General features: G+C 37.5%; 1 protein-coding gene across 13 annotated transcripts in view; it reads left to right on the top strand.

Annotated features, from left to right (window-relative positions):
- Positions 1 to 27,352, top strand: part of foxp1b (forkhead box P1b) — a 559,907-nt gene that overhangs the window by 475,688 nt on the left and 56,867 nt on the right. For all 13 annotated transcript variants that reach the window (XM_072280576.1, XM_072280573.1, XM_072280566.1 and 10 more), the window contains 2 exons: positions 19,058 to 19,162; positions 25,140 to 25,227. In XM_072280576.1, the coding sequence (XP_072136677.1) occupies positions 19,058 to 19,162; positions 25,140 to 25,227 (193 nt within the window). The remainder of the gene's footprint in view (positions 1 to 19,057; positions 19,163 to 25,139; positions 25,228 to 27,352) is intronic.

Here is a 27,352-nt window from a genome sequence, read left to right as displayed (position 1 = left end):
AGGTCTGATCAATTGGAGCATAACCTCCCTGTTCTTGTACTCAAGCCCCTAACTAATGAAGGAAAGTATCCCATAAGCCACCTTAATTACGTTATCTACCTGCACTGCAGCCTTCAAGGAACATTGGACTTGTATGCTAAGGTCTCTCTGTCCTTAAAAAAAATCCTAGGACCTTATCATTCATGATGTATGCTCTGACCTCATTATTAGTACCAAAATGTGACACCACACATTATTGGGATTAAACTCCACTGCTATTTCTCAGCCCATTTCATCAATGAGCAACAATATTACCCTATAACATTAGAATACCCACCACACTGTCAACAACTCCACCAATCTTCACAATCTTGCCTACTTAGATAGATAGATAGATATTCTTTATTAATCCCGAGGGAAATTTGGTTTTGTTACAGCCGCACCAACCAAGAATAGAGCATAAATATAGCAATACAAAAACCACCAACAATCAGACAGCAAAATGCAAGCTATGCCAGATAGAAAATAAGTCCAGGACCAGTCTATTGGCTCAGGGTGTCTGACCCTCCACGGGAGGAGCTGCACGTTTGATGGCCACAGGCAGGAACGACCTCCCATGCCGCCAAGTGTTGTATCACGGTGGAATGTGGCTGAAGTCCAACAGTAAGAAGTTCAATATCCAGTCTGCAAACTTGTTCCTGGATCGTAATATGACTCGGATTGCACCATCTGGTGTTAACCAGATCAGTAAGCACCCAACTCTTGATGATGGTGTTGCTTACACCCACATCCAAATTGTCATACATATTGGAAACAGCATTGATCCCTATGAAATATTGCTTGTCACAGCCCACGACCATTGCTCTAATTCTCCTGTTGCCAAGCTAACTTTGGGTTGAATTTGCTGTGGATCACACGTGACCTAACCTTTTTGGGCCAGTTTCCCATGAGGGAACTTAATCATGGTGGAGTTTGGTAGCTGGAAGGGATATGATAGAATGTGAGCTAGTAGGGGTGGTGGGCCAAACTGAGGTTCCTTTAAATATATTCTTAAAGGAGTTTCTTTGTTAACCCCCACAACAGAACCCTGTTCAGGCAGGTCCACTTTAAGTCAGACTGAAGCAGGCCTCAAAGCACAGTGAAATGTGGATGTACAAAAATTGTGGAACTGCTCCCCAGTTAAGTATTATGAGATACCACTGAGCATTTCTATGCTCTGCTTTGCATTAGAGCCTCAGTCAAAATCCATCAGTATTGAATGTATTCATCAATCAAAGCAACCAAAGTAATTGTGTCTATTCTTGAGTTTGAAGACCCAAACAGCACAGTTTATCAAATACAGCAAGATATCTTTGCACTTGTACCACACCCTTGGTAATAAAGGCTAATTTGCCATTTTCACATTGCTAATTGTTCTTCTGAATTTGTGCTGGGCATTAAGCCCTTTCTCCATACTAAAATGTAATCATTTCTCACCATTTAAGTTATTCTGTGTTACTGTTTTACTTGCCAATTGAATGTCACATTTGTACACTTCACCCTCCATCTGTCACATACCAATGTACTTTCTTAACCTGTGTCTATATCCCATTGAGACTCTACATCCTTCTACAGCTCATTTTCCTACCTAGATGTATGATGTCAGGAAACTCGGACACACTACATTTGTTCTATCCATCTAAGCCATTAATGGAGATCGTAATGGCCAAGGACCCAGTAATAATCCATTATAAAATTTTGTTAAATCCTAAAATCAGGCCACTTTTCGGTCAGTAAACCAATTTTCAGTCCACAACTTCACTGGTCCGTTTTTTGTGAAACTGCAGGCATGTTATCAAATGCGTTCTGAAAATCTAAGTATATAAACATTTAACAGATTCTCCCATCTTTTTGACTTCAGACAAGTCAGATTTGCTTACATAGGTAATTTTCTTCACATAAACCAGGATTCTCTGAATCAATTAATTTTGTGTCCTATTCAAGTTAAAATTTATTTTACCTGAAAATCGGTATTAGGCTACTTATCCTGCAATCTCCCAATTTTGTTTAGTCCACATTGAATAATAGTTGCATTCCCTACCTTCCAGTTTACTGAAGTAATCTACTTTTAAAAAATGAGATCTGGCTTTTTATTAATTTTATTTTAAAATTATAATTAAAGGGGTTCTGACCTCTCAATGTCAGGTTCAAAAGAACTGATTCTCTTGACAAGATGGGGTTAACTCTTGTAATGTTCATTGCAGAAAAGAAGTGCTATGCTAGATGTGTTTTTCTTTGTACATAATTGGTGTATGCTCTCCATTTGCTCAATGTGATTAAATTACAGCCTTGCCCATAAGTAGTACACAAAAATATCTGAGGAAGGGTGCCCACAGATGCATTTAAGGCTTTAGTTGCAGTCTTGTCAGGCGTTATGGTGCCTGACCAGATTTCACATGACACCTGAAACTTTCCACAGATAGTTATAGTGCCTAGTTCCATTATAAATGAAAGAAACCTCCATGGTCTAAAATCGTGTCAATGGACAGATTGTTTTATGTCACCTTAAGTAAGGGCAACTTTCTTAAGAGTCTTAAAGATGTTACTGATACACTATTAGAAGAAATGTTAGTATAATAAGAACTTTTGTTCTGTATGAAATGGGCAGATATGTCTGTTCCTGTTCCACATTCCACCTAGCATCCATCAACATCAGCTCTGGGCTTTGGAGTAGCAGCAATCTGTTAAGGAAATAAATAATCTGATTTGGCACAACACCCCTACTCTCCTCTTTAATTTGTCTTACACAAGGAAATTTCTAATTAAATCATTCAGGGTAAAACCCTTGAGTGTATGGGAGGAAAAAACAGTTTTGATGAAGATCGTTGGTAAAGACCAACATCCATATTGTGGTGTGAAGATATTAATCCACTGATGTTATTTTTAAAAAAACACAAGGGGAGAGGGAATAGCGTTTCTGCATCATTTGTGCAGTAAATGGTGGTTGTTGTTCAATTCATTTACCTTTAAATGTAGCTAATTACATGACTGGTTGATATTGAAAAGGCACCAGTAGAGCTTAAAACAGATTACATTAAAATTTTACAGTTTTTATCAAAAAATCACTACACTTTTTTTTATTATTATTGTAGTTTTAGAGAAGGTAAAACACTGTAAAGTTATTCTGTTGAGCATACCAGAATAGCATTGGTGGGTGATTTTTATAGTATATTACTGTTGACTGAACAAAGCTGCTGCATGATCACAACAGCTGTTGAAATAAGAATAGTGAATAGAAAAATGAGAAATGTACACATGTAATATTAATAGGAGGAGCCAGGAAGGTACAGCATAGAGGAAGAGATAAAATTAAAGTGGATCTTTTGCATTTTTGTCCTCAGAGGTTAGATATTGCCAGTTTACAATGCCTATATTGTAAGTTTTCAAGCTGATTAAAATTTATGCATATATGTTACACCCCACTTAGCTTGATATTAGCAGGGTTTCTGAAAAATTTACATTTCATACGTTTAAATACTACAAATTTGTATGAAGCATGCATTACTTTTGCCTATTTTGTCCATTTATAGTAATGTGATGTAAATATTGAAATATTTTTGAATTGGAAATCATTTTAATAATCGAGGAATGAGACAAGCACGGGAGTAGATGATTCGCCTCATTTTGATTATGTTTGTCCTTTTAAGGTGGAATCCCTTTACTGTTTCCTTACTCTCTTTGCGTGTGTCTGTAGATATTTTGCTTCCAAGTATCTATCCAATGCACTAAAGATCACTTGAAATATTCTAAATGGCATTCCTATTTATACCAATTTTATTTGAAAGACAAAATATTGTATAAAGAGTTTAATAGCTGTCTGCTTGCAGTTCTATTTACTAAATCATAATATGTGTTCTTAATGTGTAATTGTCATTTATAAATGATTCTCCTGAAAAAAGCATGGTTGACTACTTTTGTGAATGCTTCAGCAGTTTTTGATTGCACTGCAGTTATGGCTTGTTATGCAATATATCTAAAAGTAATTATATATTTTGTAGAAAAGCTGTTACAACACCTTCAATTAAATACTTCTGGTACAGCTTTATCTGCATCTAGAATATATTTTGCTTTGTCAGAATAATGCAGTTTCTGTTGGAAAATCAGAGTAAATTTGTTTTAGCTGAAGTCAGCCTGCTCTTCATGTGCGTTTGACCTAGTTGAATTTATGAAATATGTTCTTGAGACCATGATGGCCAGTTCAGTCTATCTAAGAGATTTGATAGCACAGGTGGTGCTAATATAGGACAGACCCCTAGGCACTTGTAGTCCAAAGTTGTACAGATTGTAAGCTGTCTGAGTCCATATGGCAGTCTGTCCCACTCTGCAAAGGGCATTGGATTTGTGCCTGCAGGTGGATTGGTCAGTGTACAACATGCAGACAAAAATGTTTAACCATTGCACTCCTGTTCTGAATAAACAGGATGCATGTGTCTAGTTCATTTTGATTTACATTTTTAATATTTATTTCCCTTTGAATGTTTTGATCCAATGTCTTTTGTTCCTGTTATGTTAACTACATATTTCCAAATAAGATTCATTATGTTAGTTTTCCAAACAATGTAGGGTTTCTAATTAAATCTGTTAATGCTGCAGCAGTATAGTGCACAGGCATGGAAGGAAAATTGATATGTTTGTCTCCTTCTAAGTCTTTTTTTAATTTGTCTAAATCATAATTTCAAATTGGCAAATATTCCACTTCCATTAGTTGAGAACTGGTTAAAAAAAAACTGCCATCATTTGAATCTACAAAAATCAGTATTTGGTCCAATGGCTTCAAACTTGTATTTCTCATGATTTTTAAAAATCATTCAATATTTTAAGTTGCCTTGTCCGTAGAAAGTAAAGGTTAACAGAAAATTATTTTGCACCTTTGCTTTGCTTATATTTCCTGAGTAAAATAGAAATACTGATTCAACAGCTGCTAGACATTTTTGAGGTGCATTTCATCTTGATGTTATAGATCACAGAATTACAGCACTTAGTGCAACCATTTACTATGATGCCTTTCACAGGTTGATAATATGTCTCTTGCTACAATTTCACACTTTTTATTTCGTATTTCTAGCACCTGTGTATCTGCAATGTTTTGTTTCTCAATTTCACTGTAAAACATGCTTCTCCGAAGGTTCAGCCATGGACCTCTTCTCCTCCACATGTCCCTCTGTAGAAGGAAGTTGTAGGGGTTCAAGGATAAATTTCAAGGGGCTTCAGTCTATGGCTGATGATTAATCTTTCTGTCATTCCTTTTATCTTCATTCTCATTAACCATTTCAATTTTTATTTTCATAGTGAAACATTTAAAGGTATTTAATCTTAAAACCACTACACACATCTAAGCTGGGATTCTTGTCATGCCATTATTTCTACTGTGGAGGTTCAAATTTTGTTTCTGTGCCTGCTGTTGTTGCTTCTTCCTCTTACCAGCTGTGTCAGAGTAAATATTTTCATCTATAATTACGATTTAGGAGTAGAGCTTTAATTGTCCGGTGGTGCAGAGTAATTTTTGATGTTCTTCATTGGTACTTTGTATGGTTGCATACTTCCAGAAAATTTATTCTTGTTTTCCTTTCATCTTGGAAATGTAAAAAGCAAAATCATTAAGATATAGATCCATCATTTTGTGTTACTAAACATATGGAAAAATATTAGGGCATGAAAAATTTGCCGAAGAGCTGTCATCCAGATCTGTGTGTCTTGGCTTGATGGTAACTCATTGTCTTCTGAGCCAAAAGTTTTAGAATAAAATGCACTTGACCATACAATCTGAGCAAACACTTCATTGTAATACTGAGAAGGTAGTGCAAAGCTGGAGATGCCAGCTCTAAAGTTTTATGATTCATTGGCTCTCGTAATGGCAACGCAATGGTGCAGTTAATAGAGCTACTTCCTCTCGGTTCCACATCTCCGGTTCAGTGCTGAACTCTGGTGCTCTCTGTGTAGAGTTTTCACGTCCCCACTGTGTCCTTGTAGCCCCCACCCCCATTTTCCAGTTTCCTTCCGCATCTCAAAGATGTGTAGGTTGGTAGATTGTTTTCCCACTGCAAGTATAGCTGAGGGGTTCAATCTGGGGGAGGGAGAGGAAATTAATGGGAAATGGGAAGAGCAAAGACTTGCTAGGTTGAAATTATATCCTATGTTGAAATGAAAACTGAATTTGCTTTCAGTTTGGTGTGAAATGCACAGACGTGCATTTACAGTATATGTCCTGCTGATAGTTATATGTTGGGTAGAAGGCTAGTGTTCACAATGTACTCAGGAGGAATAAATGAATTCCAATAGGAGTCAGAGTGCAATTCTAGTTTGATGGCAGCATCTGGTCTCCTACACGTATCACCTCAAATGACTTCAACGTTGCTGGAGCAGAGCTGCTAATTTTCAGTGATAAACTCTACTGATGGTTTTAGAGGGTCTCAGGCAGAATTGATCCAAGGTGAGTCAGAATCAGGTTTTAGAATCACCGTATTACATGAAATTTATTGTTTTGTAGCATTAGTGTAAAGGTATAAAATTACAATAAATTACAAAATAAATTCTTCAAAGAGAAAAGAATAACGAAGTAGTGTTCATGAGTTCATTGACCATTCAGGAATCTAATGAAGGAGAGAAGAGGCTGTTTCTGAACCACTGACTGTGGGTCTTCAGGCTCCTGTGCCTCCTCCCTGATGGTGATGATGATCTATCTGTCATGAAGGACAATGGAAATTATTCACTGGGATGACCTCTCCAGGGCACATGCCTGGGCGAAAGGTACGGAGGTCTTGGGAAGCCCAGTCATCAGGATCCCCCTCTCAGACTCACTGGTGAAGTCCAAAGGAATTGGAAGCTGAGAGCAAGAACAACAACCACTACCCACTTACACTACCAAACTAGACACATCACAACAACCATTTGACACATAATGGTAGTAACAAGAAAAGGACATGTCTTAGATGGTGAGAGTCTTTAATAATGGCTGCTGCCTTCCTGAGGCTCCCACTGTTGAAGATGTCCTCAGTTGCAGGGGTGGGATGTGCTGTGATGGAGCTAGCTGAATCTTTCGCAGTCTGGTGCATTGGAGCCCCCGTACCAGGCTGTGATGTAACCAGTCAGGATGCTGTCCACTGTATATCTGCACAAATTTGCTCGAGTCTGTTGATATATCAAAACCTTAAATTCCTAATGCAGTAGAGCCGCTGGTGTGCCTTCATCATGATTGCATCAATGTATTGGGCTCAGGAACTTAAGGCTGCTCACCATTTCCACCACTGACCCCTCAGTAAGGACTGGTGCGTGTTCTTTCAACTTCCTCTTGCGCAATCAGTTCTTTGGTGTTATCTTGGTAGCACTAGGCATAATTTGTTGTAGTTAATTAATCCAACTGCCATCGTTTGGGTGTGGTAGGACCCAGAGGAAGCCCATGGAGTCACAGGGAGAATGTGCAAACTCCATACATATATTAGCAGAGCTCAGAATCAAACCGGTAGCTCAAACTGGTGTGCTGAGGTAGCTGTATTATGCAGCGCCACAAAAAAAATGTGATTTAATATATTGTCATATTAAAGGGACAAAGCTGTTCCAGTCATGTTGTGTGCTGTCTTCAGTTGTAAGGTAACACAAAAGCCTTTGTCTGCTCATTCTTTTTGAGTGCCGTCTGGTCGTGGAAAGGAGAAGCAAGTGTATTAAAGGATTGCACCTGCTATCTGGCTGACGTACCTACCGTAGTTGATTTGCAGACAATATATGCAATCTGCGTAATTAGTTGCTGTTAATTTAGAATAGTGATACATGTATGAGGGTATGCTTAAAATACGAATGCAAGTTTCAGACCTGACTGGTGATTTTTGTGAGTTGAGCAAGGAGGACATTGTGGAGATGTTCATCCCCATGTAGAAAGAGAGAACAGTGCTTTCTCTCTGTTGATTAATGCCTCCAACGCTAAACCCTATTTATCCTCATGTTATGCTATGTCTTGTACTAGGTCACAGTCAGCTTTAAATTGTATTCCACTAGACACTTGCCTTCGAGAGGTGCAGGGTAACTTTTATTTGATTGGAAGTGTTGCTAGGCACTCTTGCTAAAGCAGTCAATAGCATGGTTAGTATTGGCTGGAGCACCTTAAAGTGAGCAAGCTATGGAAATCTTGTCTGTACATTCCTCCAAGTTAAATAGGCAAAGTTAGTCAAACAATATGATTGTAAGACAGAATTCCTAGTGTTATTGAGCCTTTGCTCTTCCTTTTATCATACTGTCTCCCACCTGATCAGCTGTGAACATGGTAAGCAAGTGTTGTCCAAGTGAAGGCATCCTACAGCTTACAGCATTTGATCTTTTGAGGCATTGAACAATCTTGAGTGCAACATGAACAATGTACAATGGAATCCGGTTAATCAGGACTCATCAGGACCAGTATATTTTAGCCCCATCAAGGTATAAAAATTACAATTACCATTTAACTGTGTAATAAATTATTTTCTTAAATGAAATACAGAACAAATTAGAACACTACTACAGTACTATAAAACTATTGTTTCCTTATAGTTATAGACGGAGGAATTCATCCAGCGTATGCTGCTGTGTACTATTGATTAACTGTAGATGAACAAAATCAGCGAAGACACCTAGTGCAGATAATGGACTGCCTTCATACAATGCTTTCAACAACTGCATCCTCCAACTATTTCATTTTCATTGTAATGTTCAAGATGATTGCCAATACCTTAAAATGCTTAATTTCCCAATTAAGTGGCATGGTGTCCCAAATAAATGAAAGGGATCCTGGCTATTTTATTGTTTAGTTTTTGTTCTATAAGAGTTGTCAGAAATAAGCGGATGGTCCAATTAACTGGAATCTACTGTATTTCTTTTGATCTCATTTTCCTACCACTGCTGATAAACTCTAGGCACTCCAAGAGGAAGAGTCCAATGGCCAGTTACCTTACTTCCATTGACGTTTTACGGGAGTTATGATAAAATAAGCATCCCTGAGGAAATTTAGTATCATAATTAATACTGGTTAGATGTTAAATTAAAATTATGGCAGTAATTTCAAAATGTAAAATTGAATGAAAGTTGGATTGGTAATCATTAGCAGTGGGATATGCCTCAAGTTGTAATGCCTTCTTTGTTACTGTGGTGAATTCATTAACAGCTTTCAACATATGGTTCCATGCAAGTCAGAAGTTCAAGGGGAAGATTTTTTTTCGTTTGAACTGATGTATGTTTTTGTGGAAGATTTCTGCCTGTGCTAAACTACTAAATTGTAAAGTACTTAACAAATACTTGGTTTTGTTACACATGTTTCATAGAGGAGCTTTAGTGTTTGGCTTACATATTAATAACTTCTGAGTAACACACAAAATGCAGGTCAGGCAGCATCTATGGAGGAGAATAAACATTCAACATTTCGGGCCAAGACCCTTCTTCAGGACAACTGCTGGATGGTTTGCTTAAAATTATGGTGACCAATCCATAGCAGATGACTGATGATGTGTTAACATATAACATTGTATTAGATCACTGTAACTTAGTTAGATTACTGCAAATCTAAAATGAAACATTTTGCAGTAGCAGGTCTGCCTTAAAGAAACTACACTAATGATCATAAAATGTTTGTGGAGATGGAAGCTGTTCCAACCTCAGGTAAATGAGCAAGTGTTCTTGCAAGAAAAGAAAGAAAACTGCAGATATTTCAGTTTTGGACCAAAGCGGTTTAAGCATGTAAGTTTTGACTGCTTTTTACTGTTAAATTCTCATGTTTTGGAGGAGCTATGATTTTTGGTATTTATGCCATGTCAGGTTGCATAGGTATCATTCGTCATCTTTGACTTATGATACATTTTCTCTCACGTAAATAATACATCACCTGCATCCTTCTACAGTATGGTCACGTACCAGTACTGCAGTGTTGAGTTCATCAGTAAGTACTGGGAGCAACTCTCTGAAAAGTAACTTGAGGTATAAGTAATTATTCGAGTAAGCCCAAGGTTACATTATTTTACAATATACAGGAAAGCATTTCTAAAATGCAGTTTGAAATAATGTCTGGCAAACATTTCAATCATTATCATTTCATTTTGAAGTTTGAGATCATACTCAAATCTATCTCAGCCACCTGAAAGATAAAATAACTTCACCAAAACGATGTGGGTAAATGAGCAAACTAAGCATTATAATAAAGTATCAAATTGTAGCCTAGGTGCCTTCCCAACCACTGACTGACAGAGTTTGGGACTGGTGTCTTGATTGAGCTACACAGTACAACATTAATACCATATTATATTCATATGCTATCCTATTTAATAAGCACATAAATATTTAAATTGCAATCAATTCAACATTTCTTTAACCATCTAAAATTTTGAATTACGCTGCATCTTAAAGCTAATATTGCCTAGAAATTAATCAAGTAGCTCTTCCTTTTTTTCCCTCCATTGCTATGCAATTCAGTTTTGATTTTTGTGTTCATCATTTCTGGCTAAAATTGAGACGGTATCAGTCACACAATTGTGTTAGTCTAACCTTTCCCTGCATCAGGTGCACACCTGATAATGGTTACTATTCACATCATGCTTGAAAAGGCATAAATTGGAATTCAAAACACTACGAAATACCATGGAATAGTTCCACCTAAGCCAGAAGCATATCATGCCCAATTGTTGCTTTTCTTCCTTTTTAAAGGGACACTTGCCTGGCATTGGGATGCACAACTGGACAGCTTTACAACTTACTGTAAACTGCTGAAGTACTTTCCAAAATATACAAGGTGTACTACAACTAACAAATTTATTTTTTAAGCAGTTAGCTGCTCAGTTTTTCATTCACTAGTTGCAACAGTTGTGGCATTGCTGGCAGCACTCCTGTAGGTATTACAGTGTCGAACATGGTTATGCTCTCTAAGTGGTTGGGAACCTTAAGGTAGGAGATGAATCTTAAACAACACCACGTTTTATCTGGACCTCTCCTATGAGCAGTGTGTTTGTAGGCCTAGTTTCTTCTCTGTTGCCATGACTCAGAAATTTGAAAAACTTCATCCATGCTATCATACCCGGACTGCTTGTTCCATAGGGCTTCATGTCATATTGACTCTTCATGTCATATTGTCATACCACAAGCTCATTCCAATTGGCCACAGTGAATCTGTCATGTTTCCCAGTCTGCTCTTTGCCACTGCATCAGAGAGGAGACCCAGCGAATGTGTTCACAAAGAAAATACTCCCTTAGTAGGCATTGACTCTGAATATATACCCACATGGGCTTTTCTGAACAATTCAAATCTTGTGAATGATTGGGAGGATTCTCTGCCCTTTCTTTAGAGGCTCTTGTGTATCACAAGAAGTCCTGATATCCTGATGGTGAATGCCATGCTTCCAGTAAACACACCTGATTTCTTCATCCTGAGGGAGTCTTCAATGCTAGACACCTATTTCAGTGACGAGTACTGCCCTGACAAATGGATCCCATGCTTCCACAGCACATCATACTGGTGAGCTTTCCAATTATAGCAGCAAAGCACAAATATAATAAAAGCCACCAGTGTATCAAGATCATAGTGTAAAATGCCATGATTCTCCCTAGATTACATGCCTGCATCAACACAGTGGGTAGGAAATGTGCAAGTTTCACTACCACCTAACAAATCTTTACCTCCCTTACCCCACTCCCCCCCCCCCACTTTCCACAGGGATTGCTTCCTCTGTGATTCTCTTGTCCATTTGTCCATTCCTCCCACTAATTTCCCTTCTGGCACTTATCCCTGCAAGCAACCAAAGTGCTACACCTGCCCATTCAGCTCCTCCGTCACCTCCATACAGGGCTCCAAACAGTCCTTCCAGTTGAGGCAACCCTTCACTGGCAAATCTGCTGGAGTTACCTGTTGTGTTCGTGCTCCCGATGTATCCTCCTCTGCATTGGTGAGACCTGAAGTAAATTTGTTGAGCACTTCTGCTCCACCTGCCAAAAGTGGAAATACCTGACAGCCAAATATTTTAATGCTGACTTCCATTCCTATTTCCATTCTAACATGTCGGTCCATGGCCTTCTCGTGCCACGATGAGGCCACCATCTGGGTGGAGGAGCAGCACCTTGTATTCCATTTGTGTAGCCTCCAACCTGATGGCATGAATATCGATTTCTTCTTCCAGTAAAAAAAATTCCTTCCCCTCCTTTCTTCTGTTCCTCACTCTGGCCCCTTACCTCTTCTCACTTGCCTGTCACCACCTCCTCCTCCCCTTTCTCTTATGGTCCACCGTCCTCAGATTCCTATCAGAAGGCCTTTACCTTTCCTACTAGCCTAGCTTCACCTATCACCTTCTGCTATCCCCGTTCCCCTCCACCCCCCCGCCCCCATCTTTTCATTCTGTCATCTTCCCCCTTCCTTTCCAATCCTGAAGAAGCGTCTCGGCCTGAAACATCACCTGTTTATTCACTTCCATCGATGCTGCATGACCTGCTGAATTCCTCCAGCATTTTGTGTGTGTTGCTTTAGATTCCCAGCACCTGCAGAATCTCTCGTGTTTAAGCTTCACTCTGTGCTGCACACTGTGCAACCTTGCCAACTGAAAACAGCAGCCAGTGTCAGAAGCAAAGGAGCATGGAGCCCTGCAGCCCAAAGGACAAGAGTCACACAGTCAGCGCAGTAAGAGCAGGAGGAAGAAGGCAGCTAGCAGCAGGATGTTCTTGTTGAGCATCTACAGCTTCATCTCCCAGCTGAGCAAAAGAAGCAAGCTCTGGTCACACGACATCTGAAAACGTATTTTCATTTATTGCTTAGAACATTAGAGTCTCCCCTGCACAACAAGCAACCCTCTCCTACAATACATAACACCAACATGGTTAACTATACTGAAATGTAGCACATCAGTAAACAATTCACAAAGCTTATAATTTAATGGTTTGTTACAGAATCTATGTTTTGCCTTATGAATAACCCTCACTTAATGTTCCTTCTCTAATTACACTTTAGATATCCTCTGCTCTGGAGGTAAAAACAGACTGAATGCTTACACTGTCTGTTTATCAGTAGTGTCTAATCTGTATTGTTGCCACAGCAGTAAATGCACATAACAAAAAAATAGATTTGGAAATGTATTCACTGGGTAGGGAAATGAATTGAATGCCTAAGTTTAAAGACAATAAAGTCCACAATATACTAGTAATATTTCACTTCAGTGAAACTCAGTTAAGGTTCATTTTAAGCAATTGTCATTGCAATTGGCGATGATCAATTTTCTGCATAATCAATCACCTTTCTTCCCTAATCCAACCATTGTCAGTCCCTTACATAACTTAGACTTGTCAGGAAGGAAAACTGTAGGGCAGATATTTATCCTCACTGTGTGGTCCTTCTTTAAAGGGGCACATGATAAGCGGTGAAAGACAGACAAATGAAGGAGAATTATGAGACAGCAATCAACTTTGGATTGGGGGGCATTAGCAATCATTGCTAGAATATTTTGGCAGCTACATAGCACATTATACTGTAGTTTTACATGGGAACATTCACTTAGTGGCTATTCACTATCAACTTTGAGTATATTTATGGATCACATATGACGTTGACGATCTTTCCAAAGTGTGACATGGCAGGGTATGCAACGAACCAGTATCTCCCAAGCTGTATGACTTAACTCTACACAGTCATTTGCCCTAAATGAGTTTGCATCTGAACACTATTAGTGTATTGAAAATTGTTTATAACAAAATTATTGCAAGTGAGGAGATGGTTTGGAGTGACAGGCTAGAGGGGTATGGGAGAGCGTGCTGCCTGAAAGGCTATACTGAAAGGAGAATTGGCACCCATACTCTTAAGGGTAATTAGTATTTTGAATGTGCACACCAAGTCATTGTTCGTGAGACTGGCTAGTGTAGCATTCTGGAAGTCAGACTGCAGTACTGTTTGTTCAATTTCCAAACCTGGAGCTATTCAGGATCTATAGACAGATCAAGTCTTCTGCGGTTGGAGTTAGTTTTTTGCTCCTCACAAGGAAGTGATATCTAGGGGGGGGGGGGGCAGGGGGAGGGTTGTTTCTGCTCCTGTAAGGAAGAGAAGTGAGTTCCAAAGTGTCTTTTAAGCAGTTTCCAGAATCTCTGTGAAATTGTGTAAAAGCAGCAAGACTCCGTTTGGTTTCCTTCTATGTCTCTACAGCAGCTGTCACCTGCACCAGTAGGTGCTCTGTGATGGGAATGTCATCAGTTCTTAGCACAAAAGTGCCCAAGAGATAGTTAGCTGCTCCAGAACCTCAAATTGTGAACTTTCTGTGAGGAAATCAATGCAAATTGAGCAGTATCATAAGCTTTACTGAGTTCCTCTCTCTTAAATTGTCTTTCCCATCTTTAGAATTAGCTGAGCATCATGTGAAAGTACATGAAGATTGAAAGGCAGATAAAATATTTGGCAGTTTTTGTTCATTTCCAGGCCCCGTTATGTTACTTTCTTACAAAATGAGAAAACATTCAGCTAGATAATTGGAATGGGATTAGGCCATTCTGTTCAACAAGCTGATTTTGTTGTTCAGTGAGATTGTGAGTCATCTGTAACTCGTACAACTTTCTCCAGTACTGCTTAATAATGTTGGTTAACGAAATTGGATCAGTGTCATATTTAACCTTAATCAAACATCAGCTTTTGTTTGCTTATACAGTTTCTAAACGACCATCTCTCCTGAAAGACCTATGGAAGCTTTTCTTCGTGTCACACTTAAAATATGTCTCCTAGCTTTTTGGTATATGGAAAGGCCTGTTCTCTTTGAATAGCAGAAATATTCTGTCTTTTACCTATCCAATCAGTTTTCCTTCATCTCTTGAAAGTTCTGATCAAATTAATTCTTCCTATATTCCAGAGGTATAACCATAGCTTGTGTACTCCAAGGAGTCTAAATATTGTTTTAACTATTCTAAACTACACATGTACTTATGCCATTGTATCCAGAACTGAACTCAATAAGATCCTTCCCAGTTAATGACAGGGTTCCATTCTGTAAACTGTTCGGTGGAAGATGTCTGCAGCCCTATTGCACTTGTCAAATCCATATCACCAGTGTCCCAAATATTTGTTCATATATATATGGGTTGTACGTAAATCAGCCAAATGTGAGCTGGAGAGGACTCCGTGATATTGTTTAAATTAGGATGTGTTAAGCTGTAGCACGAGTTTTATTCACTGTTATGTCCCATTTTATATGTGAATATTCTATCAGCAATTTTATTGTAATCTGTACCTGCCCACACATTTAAATAGTATGTCTTTTTGGCCCTCCAGTGTTTCTGACTTACTTTCTTTCATTTAGAACAAAATCAGATCTTTTTTAGGCTTAAAATATTTACATTCTTCAGAAATTTTAATCAATAATAAAGCAGTAATTCAGATTTCAAAGTTGCTAATTGGAGTGCATTTGGATGCCTCTTTATAAATACTACTTGATCATCACATTCAGAGAGCTATTAGGTCAGTCCAGCAATACAAGCCTGTGTACATAGATGTGAAATTCACAGCTAGTGAATTGCTATACAGAGAGGTGCTCATAATATTGAAGCATGTTATTAAGTTAGCATGGTATTGAAACTCTAAATATGCAGCAATGCAAGAGGTTAGTCACAGATTGTAATAAATAGTGTATGCATTGAGTTCTCAATTTCAGTCTTGACTGTAGAAGTGTAAGGATTAGCCAGGTTTATGTTCAGAAAATAAATTTTAAAATTAGACAATTTTCATTGCCTCTGGCAAAATTAGCATCAGATCAATATTTATCATTGGTTGCATCTTGGGAGGATTTCATGTACTTGACCAGAAGAAATACTCAGCATGATGAAACTCCATAAAAAGAAAAGTGAATGATAGCAACAATCCAACCCGATTAACTGTAGACTGTAGTGGTGTCATTGCATATGCCTTTCAAGGAGATCAGTTGAATTTAATGCTTGAATATGAAAGTTAAATTCCTGCGATCTATTTTACTTAATTTTTGTAGGATATTTCATAGTATATCAAAGCTTGTCTACAAGATACTTCAAGTATACTTGTGAGATATTTAATAATGAAATTCCTGATGGCATTGTAATGAATACCGGGGGATGTGGATAAAAACGCTGTTGTTCAGAGATAGCATCTGACTGTTCACCACATGACCTGGATCAACTGTGCCTTGTCAAGTGAAGTCAGATTCTCCTTTCAGGCTTGTTATAACTGGAAAATGAGCAATATAGCTAAATGTACTTAATTCTAAATCATAAGGAGAAATTTATTTTTAGACCAATGCTAACTTTTAGCTTGCTACTGCTTTTTTTCATGGTTTCACTTCACTCCACACCATCATATTTCTTAAGATAAGTTCATGTATTATGATTTCATGATTGTTTTTCTTTTAAATTTGCATTCCACTGAAAGATGGATACGTTTTTCAAATTTCAAAGTAAATTTCTTGTCCAAGAACATGTATGTTACCATATACAACTCTGAGATTCATTTTCTTGCAGGCATTCACAGTAAGTATAAGAAACTCAATAGAATCAATGAAAGTCCACACCCAACAGGATGGACAACCAGTGTGCATAAAAAAAACAAGAAACTGCAAATACAAAAAGATAGAGAAAAAAGAAGTAACGATTAATTAACTAACAAACAAATAAACAAGTAGTAAATATGGAGAACATTAGATGAAGAATCCTTGAAAGTGAGTCCATAGGTTATGGGAACAGTTCAGTGATGGGCAAGCGAAGTTATCCCCTCTGGTTCAAGAACCTGATGGTTGAGGGGTAATACAGACAACCCACCCTGCAAGAACTCATTTCAGGGAGGTAGCACCATCAATTTGCGGGAGACTCCCAGAACTTCCGGGAGACATGGGATGTCTGCAATAGAGTAGCTCCTTAGCAGCCAGCCAGCTAGTTTAAATAATGTTAGCTATGCTAATGAATGAATGACACCTGTTAAACTCACCTCAGCATGTCTTTTACAGTCTTAACCCACCATGGGCAATAGAAAAGTCATTGTTGCAAACAGTGCAGCAAGCAACACTGTCATTATTTTTGACCCCTACTAGGCAGGGGTACACTTTAGTGTAGTCTGCGGTGGCGTACGTTTTATATTTTCTTTTTTTGGAGCACTCTGCCACTCTGACTTTTTTTGGAATTCTCTCGCTCTTGGTCTTGCTCTCGCTCTCTCTCTCCCTCGCACGCGCTTTCTCGCTCATGGTCGCTCTCTCCCTCTCTCTCATGGCCACTCTCACTCGCGCTTGCTTTCTCGCTCACTCTCTCTCGCGCTTGCTTTCTCACTCTTGTTTTCTCGCTCTTGCTCTCGCTCTCTCGCGCTTGCTTTCTCGCTCTCTCTCGGGCTTGCTTTCTCGCTCACACTCTGTCTCGCGCGCGCTCTCTCAAAAAAAAATTGATTTCCGTGATATTGTATATAATTTGCGGGCATCAGGGAGCTACTATTAATATGCGGGAGACTCCCAGAACTTCCGGGAGAGGTGGGATGTCTGGTAATAACTGTTCCTGAACCTGGTAGTGTTGATCCTGTGGCTCCTGTACCTTCTTCCTGATGGCAGCAGCGAGAAGAGATCATGACCTGGATGGTGGGGATGCTTGAAGATGGTTGCTGCTTTCCTGCAATAGTGCTCTGTGTAAATGTGCTCAATGTTAGAGAAGGCTTTACCCATGATGTACTGGGCCATATCCACTACTTTTTGTAGGCTTTTTCAATACAGGGACATTAGTGTTTCCATACCAGGCCTGATGCAACCAGTTGAAATACTCTCCACCACACATCTATAGAAGTTTGTCAAAGTTTTAGATGACATGCCAAATCTTAGCAGCATCTAAGAAAGTACAGGCAATGCCATGCTTTCTTCGTAATGGCACTTAAACGCTGGTCCAGGATAGATCCTCTGAAATGACAATACCAAGGAATTTAAAGTTGTAGATCCTGTCCACTTTTGACCTTCTGATGAGGACTGGCCCTCAGACCTCCAGTTTCCTCCTCCTGAAGTCAACTCCATGGCCTTGTTGACACTGAGTGAGAGGTTTCTACTGGACTTGCTCTCATGTTTTCCATATCCCTCAACCTACAACCATCAGAGATAGAATTATTAAAATTTTAGTAGACTGGTTAAGTTATTAATGTTTACTAATACATGAACTAACTGTGGCATGCTACCAAGCCATCAGTTGTTCAGTGTTATTGTTTATTGTCTTTTATCGCTGGAAAAAATGAATAACGTAACCATTTAAAACATGAACACTTAAAATGTAACAGGTATTTCACTAGAAATATACCTGCACTTGGCAATGTACTGATCATTGAGTTCATTGCACTCTGCTTCCAAAGTTAATTCTGTTGCAGTCATTGCAATGAACCTTGAAAGTACACTGACAATGCAACATGCCATATTTATTAATGAAACTCTGGACAATTCTGCTTAATTGTTTGCTGAACTTAGAGTAATTCGAAATGCTGTGCAGATTGTTACCTTTGTATACATTTAATTTTTAACAGTGAAAATTTTTTTCGTGGTTTTATTGTCTTTACAGTAAATATTGTCACAAACTAAATAAAGATTGCACTTTAACCATGAGTAAGAGGTTTCAGTGAAGCTTGAATTTTATTGATATGTATATGTTTGCTTTATTAAGTACTTACCCAACATTAAAGGTTTGTTTCCTCTCTATTACGTCTATGTAAGGAATGCAAGTAATTTCCCCTTGCATTAAAAAAAATCAATTTCCATTTCAGATCTTTCCAAAGTAAATTTATTGTTTTACCTTCACCGTAATTTTAATTGTTCAAAAGAGACCAGACCACACACTCCTTTTTCGTCTCTTAATACTGCACCACTACATGTTCAATCATGTAATTGTTGTGATGCAAGGATCCTTTTCAAAAAGCTTTTCAATAAACCATGTTGCTTACACATCACCAACTTAGAATCCATATAAATGTCTAACTAATTTATCATACGTATATGTCAGGATCTTGTGTAGACCAGTTTTTAATGCCATACCCCTTATTATAACTTTCTGCGGAGACTTCATTTTAATAGTATGTATAATTGTAGATTTTTCTTTTCAGTCTATCCCATGAAGAGCACGGGTGCAACCATCCATTATATGGTCATGGTGTGTGTAAGTGGCCAGGATGTGAGGCAGTCTGTGAGGACTTTGGACAGTTTCTAAAGTAAGCCCAGTTTTGCTTTTCTTTTATACCTATCTAGTAGATTAATGCAGTTCTCCAAACCAAATTGCATCTCGAGTGTTTACAGTTGTTACAGACTACCTTGTTAAGGTGCAGAATTGCTAAGTAATATTGGTGGTCAAAGTTAGGATAATATTTTGGCAGAGTTGATAAAATGCGATGAGGACTAAGAGAGAGAAAGTAAAGTAGGTTATGCCATCACTTTATGCATCTGCATTGATATATACCTATCTTCGTTACCTTATGAGCGTACCAAGAAGTGTACAGTTGGCAAAAATGCAATGAAAAGAGAAGAATAAAATAAATCTCTCTGAACTGTATACATACTTTCAAAGCTAGTTTCGATGCTGGTTCATAAACCCCTGGTTATTAATTAACTGTCAAAGATAATTGGCCAACTTTTATTCTAGTTAATGTTAATCGATATAGTGCCAGTAGGTACTCGTATCCTGTATGATAATCAGCATTGTTTGAAAACCATTTCTTCATAGGAATGCAGATATGAGCTTCAATATGTCAATTCAAATAAAGCTCAATACGAAGCAACACACACACAATGCTGGAAGAACTCAGCAGGTCAGGCAGCATATATAGAAGTGAATAAACAGTCGACGTTTTGGGCCAAGACCCTTCTTCAGGACTGGAAAAGAAAGAGATGCCAGAGTAAAAGGAGGGGTTAGGGAAGGAATAGCTATAAGATTATAGGGGAAGCCAGGGGGTAGGAAAGGTAAAGGGCTGGAGAGAAAGGAATCTAATAGGAGAAGAGAGTGGACCATAGGAGAAAGCGAAGGAGGAAGGGACCTGGAGCAGGTGACAGGCAGGTGAGGAGTGGTAATGGGCCAGAGTGAGGAATAGAAGAAGCGAGGGGAGGAGAAATCGATATTCATGCAGTTAGGGTGGAGACTACACAGACAGAACATAAGGTGTTGCTCCTCTATCCTGAGAGTAGCCTCATCGTGGCACAAGAGGAGGGTGTGGACCTACGTGTCCCAACGTGAATGAGAATCAGAAATGTAGGTCCATTACCTCTGGTGGAGAAGCTACCAGGCCACCATCTGGATACCCTCCAATCTGATGGCATGAATATTGATTTCTTCCAGTTAAAAGAAAATCTCAATCCCCCTCCCCTCTTCTTCTAATCCCCACTCTGGCCCCTTACCTCTTCTCACCTGCTTGTCACCTCCTCCTGGGTCACCTCTTTCCCTTTCTCCTATGGCCCACTCTCCTTTCCTAACAGATTCCTTCCTGTCCACCCCTTTATCTGTACCGTTCTCCTTCTAGCTATCCTCCTTCCCCTCCCTCCACCTTTTTATTCTGTCATTTTCCCCCTTTCTTTCCAGTCCTGACAAAAGGTCTCAGCCCGAAATGTTGATTGTTTATTCGTTTTCATAGATGGCACCTGAAATGCTGACTTCCTCTTGCAATTCATGTGTGTTGCTTTGTACTTTTAGCATCTGCAGAATTTGTTGTGTTTAGGTTAATACCAGTTCGTATGTTAAATCTGTTTATTTAATGGCATAATTGTGAGAGTATGTTATATATAACTTAAGTATTGAATGACCATAACATTCCTGATAAAAGGCTTTGTTAGTAACAAAGTACGTTCAATGTTGTTAATTAATAAGGCTACCTTGACTTAAGAAACTCTATACCTGATTTAATATTTGTTACCTGATTACACAAATAAAATCTACTTAAGCAATCAGACCACTGTCACAGTTTGTAACTGAAAGTTTCAGTACTCAAGTGACTAAGAGATTAGGTAATTTTTCAGACAGTGATACAATTCCATCTGTTTTTAATACTTCAGTATACAAACAGTTCTAGAGAATGGAATGTAGCACTTAAAAACAAATTACTAACACTTGACTGTTGTATTTTTACATCAACTTCCTTTAATAAAATTTCACATTAAAATAGACTATGATTAAACTGTGGAAAATGAAAGAAAGACATATTATGAGTGAATTTTAACTTGTTTTTATTAGCTCACTGTGGTGTAGTTCAGTTGTTTATCTAGACTATTCAAACTTAGTATTTAAATAAACCTTGAATTGCAAAGAAACTTTAATGTGTTCCATTGGATTCGAGAATGTTCTGCATGTGGATTCAAAACTTGTGTATAAAATCTGCACATTTGGTGATTTGTAATTTTACGAATAGTACATTAAACAACTATGCATATGGTGAGATAAATCTGTTGTAAATTATGAACTTGTTCACTGTGATTTTATGTTCTTTAGAAGTTTTTGAAGGGATAGTTACATAAATCTTATTTACATTGAACTATTTGCCCTCACCTCAAATATTAAGTTCAGTTCAGAAACAGTTAAGTTTCTTCATGTCCATGGATAATAGTTAATAGTTTGGTATGTCGGTCCAATTTTAGCATTTATTATTTTTGAGTGCTTTGGCTGGTTATATTTAACTGGTTGTTGATAGTATTAAAATTTTTGATAAGGTGGTCTGAAAGGGTCAAAGTGACCTAAATACCACAGTGCCCTCTAGTGATACCTAAACTGGAATAATCATTAACCTACTTAACAATTGAAGATCTTACTATTGTTTGATAACTCCCTTTCTTAAAACTAAATGTAATTCTCAAAAGTCAAAAGGAAAAGCTTATGTTGCCTCTTTTGGGGGAAATGGAAAATTATGAAAAAAAATTGAGCAAAGTAGTTTCATGCTTATTTGCATATGTTGTCGTTCATGCTATTTTAAAATTCCTTTTTTGAATAGAATGCGATAAAGTTCAAACAGACTTCCATTAATTTGGGGCAATTCAATCTTTTATATTTCATTTTACTGATTAATATCCAGTTAAATGGAGAAAATTGAAGAGAGCGCATAGATACTTGAGTTGATGAAATCCAGACAGAAAGGAATATAAAAAGTAAAAAGATGAGTTCTCCCTTGACCAGATTAAAAGTTATTTATTTCTCATATCTATTTCACCATTTCTCAAAATGCTATACTGCCAACAAAGTGCCTCTGAAGTATAGTTACTATTGTATCAATTTGTGCACATCAAGTTCCTACCAACAACAATGATATAATGATCATTAAGTATTTATTGAAGGATAAATGCTGATCTTCCCAGCCTACAAACCTTTGCATAGGCAAAAATGCTTAGAATACTGTAAACTCAACAGGTTACTTGTCATTCATCCATTATTTCATTAGCAGTAAGGGGTGTAAATAATAACATCATTTTCATTGGAGGGATGTACCCTTTCATGGTGTTAAGAGGAAATAAGAAAAAAAATGACAAATCATTACAAGTAATGAATCTACTCACTCTGATGAGATCCATAGAATCAGATTTCCTGAGATTCAAAGGAGTCTTAAGAAGTTGAAATTCCAGTGGACCCAGTTAAAAAAAATGACCTGAATTAAACTCTGAATGTACGTGGTTTAAATTTGATTTACAAAACTAATTTTGGGTATGAACCCGTGTTCACACAAGTAAAAAAAAACATGTAGATGAATTGAGTTTAATAAATAATTTATTGCACTTGTTGAATTATCAATAATAGATTTATTTTTTTAAAATTCACTGCTCATATTTTGTGAAATTTTGTTGATATTTGAAATGTTATTGTGCCATTGCAATTGTCCCTTATTAAACAGTTTATAATAATTGTATGGAGAAAAATAAAATGGACATATTATTCATGGCAATGGGTCTAGAATAAGGAAATTTCTGTCAAAGAAATATTTTAAGGAAGGAGATCACAGCTACAATAGACACTAGATTCTGATGGGATTTTAACAACAGAGTCCTTTCAAACAGAAATGCACTAGTGATGTATATTTTGCAATTTTGACATGAAACGTGTTATTGGTGACTGTAGATTCTGAAATTTGACAGTCAAACAGACTGTATGTAAAAACTGATAGGATGCCTTCTTTCTTTACCACATTTGACTCATACATAAAGTGCTTTAAATTACACAATGAACCTGCCACCTAGTTCTACATAACCACAATTTTGCATATATATCAGATGCATAGCTGGAAATTTTTAACTGGTTTTCTGAAGAACAGCAGATTTTAAGTTCTCTAAAATTGCTTGTCCTGTTAAGATAGAAGCCGGAATGTTAATTGGCAAAGGCACGGATCTCTAAAATTACAACACTACAAAAATGGTTTCAGATAATGTAAATTGGTTTCAATTTTACAGATGAAAATAGTTAGATCGTGAATATTGATGTGACTAATTTTACCCCACGCAGTCTAATACCTCCAACCTGCATCCTAAAAGTTCTGCCCTCCACAAATAAAGACAAAGTCAGTCAGTACAATAATGAACATTTCACTTGCCTGACTTTATATCGGTTTCATCCCAAATTCAAGTTAAGAATAACCTTGGATTGCTGCTTTCTTTGTAAATAATATTACTGTAAATTTTATTACTCATTAGCGGTTATCAGCTGATTAAGGAATACAGGCTAACCAATGTGACTTGTAATGTGTTCCTTCTGCCACTGGATCAAAGAAAGATGAAGTATCAGTATTTGTTAATGTTTAACTTTTTTTTGGTTGAGATGTGAGGAAACTCTTGGAGGTGATGATAAACAGACTGTATGTAAGAAAGCCCCTTTGTCCCAGGAAAGGTGTCTGTTTTTTTGCAGCAGTTTGCATTAGCAACTGCCATTTCACTAGAAAGCTTTTGCATACACTTCATCCAAGGTTTAAAAAGTGACACTTGCCAACATTCATAGTCTCACTTTATGTCAATTCCACACTTTTATAGCCTTTTTATTTAAACTACATTTCACTGACTTGCATTAGAGCATATTTGAATATTTCATTTCCTATTAATTATGCACTGTGACCCACACTGTCATTATGAGAAGAGAGTGACCCATCTAATGTAACAAAGTCCACAAAGGATTATTGAGCATTCTTGGTTATGGGAGAAAAACCCTGAACGGAACTGAATGGTACTAAAACTGTGGCCAGGTGTGGTCTATCCACTGCTGTGATATGTAGTAAATGACAGAAATGAATTTCAGAAAACAAGCACGAACGACATTTTGCTAAACTGCCGAGCTGAGCATGAAGGCATGCTTAGTGACAGTGACCTACATGGTCATTGAAGATCTGATATAATTTATGATATATATAATATATTGGATCCATTAGTGAGCATAATGAAGTAGTGAAATGAAAGGGTATTTGTGAAATCAGTTCAAACATCCTGCTAGGATTATGATTAAATGATTAATGAAATGCTACTGCATAAGCATTTTCAAACAGTAATTCATGCAGAGGCTGATAAAATCCTCCAATCATATTTCCTTCACATGCGAACCTTATCTAGACCATTTTATATAAATCATGAAATATGCTGTCTGCTGCAAGGTACTTATTTAGATTAGTTATAAACGTGCAGAAAAAGGGAACATCTTTGCAGTATAAAATAATCATGCATAATTATATTCATAATTCAAGCTTGTGACAGATTCCATCTTTCTTATTCTTGTTGTCCTTTGCCTTCATTCTGGCTTCATTTGATTTCTGTTATCTTGATGACATAATTAACTGTTAAAGCTCAGAAAATAAGGAGACCTTCGTGAAGAAAAAGGTTGGTTGCTTTTTAATGGCACCAAAAGCTTTATGTGCCATGCATATTCAGTCATACATTTCTGAGAGAAAATCATTTCTTGTCATTTTTGTGAATTACAAAACAGTACTTTCATAGGAAGAAGAGATTTTACCACCTCTTCCCTTTTAAAATGTTGATTTCATCTAATTTTGACAGTTTTTGTTTTTTTTTGTAGATCATATGGACATTGTCACCACTTTTGAAATTTAGAATGTCAATTGAAATATGTGTTAAATATAATAGAACTAGGCACGGGTTTTAGGGAAGAAGTGTTCAAAAGCGGCAGTTGCTCTTTTCCATTTTTTAAAAAGCATAATCTAAAGAATTCAATTTTTTATTTCTTCAAAGACATCTCAACAATGAACATGCACTGGATGATAGAAGTACAGCACAGTGTCGAGTGCAGATGCAGGTTGTACAACAGCTGGAACTGCAGGTAACATTTTTTTCCTGAAAGAAATGCATTGACCCAAAAAATCTTTGGTTTATCATGATTAGATGTCTGAAGATAACAGGTATTCAGCATGTCTTAATTTATGTTCATAACTGTAATTTATTCTCTTCCCAATAATGTGTCCTTAATACTTCCATTTTTTAGGATTGCAAGGCTTTAGCCACTTCCAAATAATTTCTGTGTCTTTTTTTTGCATTTCTAAATAACTTCAATTGATTGCTGCTTCCAAACTGTAGTTCCATTGTCATCTATGGAACAAAATTAGAGAAGCAAGCTACAGCATGTACAGTATACATGGAGTACTGTGAATTAGCAGAGCTGACTAAACACAAATTTCTGTGTCAATATATTTTGCTGCTTTCTCTTAGTCATTACCCATCCCAATGGATTCCCACAGAAGATGGTTTTAACCTTTTTGGCTTCTTTTGTGACTTCTTTTGAGTATCAGTAATATAGATTTTTTTCAGCTTTTGTAGTGTCAATGTATAGATTCTATGTACACTGTCCTCCTATTCTATAATAGACTTTACATTTGTACTATGTAGATTGAAGTGGTCCTCCGTCCTAATTGTGCATCACCAAACTAGAAATGTAGCAGAACAAAATGAAAGTAAGATAAGGGTTAAAGAGTTTAGCTTGAGCAAAGCAGTAGACTGCAAACTGGAGTTTCTGAATTCAGTTGCCATCACTACGGTACAGTTTTTAAAAATTCTCTCACAAGAATGTGGATATAACAGGCAAGAACTACAATTATTGCATAGATGTCTTTGAAGGTGATGATGTGGTTCTTGGGAACATTAAAGGGATGGACTGTTTATTCCCTTAAGATAGTATGATCCACCAGCTAGTAAGGTCTTAGCTGTTTTACCTTGCTTTTGCTTTCTCTATAAATTTAAGATTCTCAGATTTAAATTTAACAACAGATCTAGCAGCGATTGCAATTTGCAAAATTTCTACTTTCTACTTTCTTCTTCTTGCCTTCATACATAATTCTGCAATGATCTGTCTTTGAGCTGTTTTCCCCAACCAAAATTTTTCTTTCTTGGTACCTACTCAATGAATTCCATTTTTATTTTGAAAAATTAACTCAAGTCATCCTTTAATCTAAACACAGTGGATTCTTGTTAATTGGGCCATTGGTTAATTATGGCAGCTGCTTATTTAGGACAACGCTTAAAAAACAAATCAAGAAAATAGCCGAGATTCTCTTTGTTTATTTGGGACAATGTGCCACAATTGGGGCAGGAGGCTGTTGTCAAACATTTCCTTACTAGCATCGGTCTCATGCATGTAATGTGGCTGTTAGACACTACACCGTGCCTAAAGCAAACTATTTCAAAATAGTGTCAATTGCATCTGTTTGTATTCAAAATCAGTGATTTTTGTCACTGATAGTTGCTGAGAAATAAGCAGTAAGACAATTCAGAACTGTTTTCCTCACTCCAGTTTCAAGCTTTCAGATTTGGATATGCCAAAAATGGCCGGGAGTGAAAAACAAAATGATCTCACTTTCAACAAGTTAGGAACTACAAAGAATTTGAAGGTATCAACAATCATCTTTAATGTTACTTTTGGTCCTTAACGGATACTCAGCTCTCACTTGTGAATCTAAATAGCTGTATGCACACGACAGTGGCCACACCCTGGTATACCGCTTTGACAGGTGGACTAAACCATAAGAGGGTAGCCAGCAGGTCTCATACCTCGGTGAGATAGGGACATGCCTGTCCAAAGTCAGCTCCAGCATTAGGTGGATGAGATCTACAGTGAGATCCAACAGCCAGGAAGGTAGTGGTTCTGCGACACTACACTGACAATGAAGGGCATGACGAAGCACCGAAGAAGTCATGGTCATCCATTGCAATCATGGAAGACCCCAGAGGTGATGTCTACTCATACCACTGGATCCAGACTTCTGAAGTCGAGGAGTGTAACTGCCCCCGTACAATGGCTTTTCTACTTTAAAAGCTCTCCCACACAGGTTTCCTGTCATTGTTGGATGTGATGGGCAACTGTGAGTAGTATTCGTAGCATTCTAATTTGTTCTGTATTTCATTTAAATATATAATTTGTTACTCCGTTAAATAGTAGTTTGTCTTTTTTTTAA

This window comes from Mobula birostris, chromosome 16 (assembly GCF_030028105.1).
Source record: "Mobula birostris isolate sMobBir1 chromosome 16, sMobBir1.hap1, whole genome shotgun sequence".
NCBI lineage: Eukaryota > Metazoa > Chordata > Chondrichthyes > Myliobatiformes > Myliobatidae > Mobula > Mobula birostris.
Note: the sequence above shows the minus strand (reverse complement) of the source record. Positions and strands in the feature narration are given on the sequence as shown.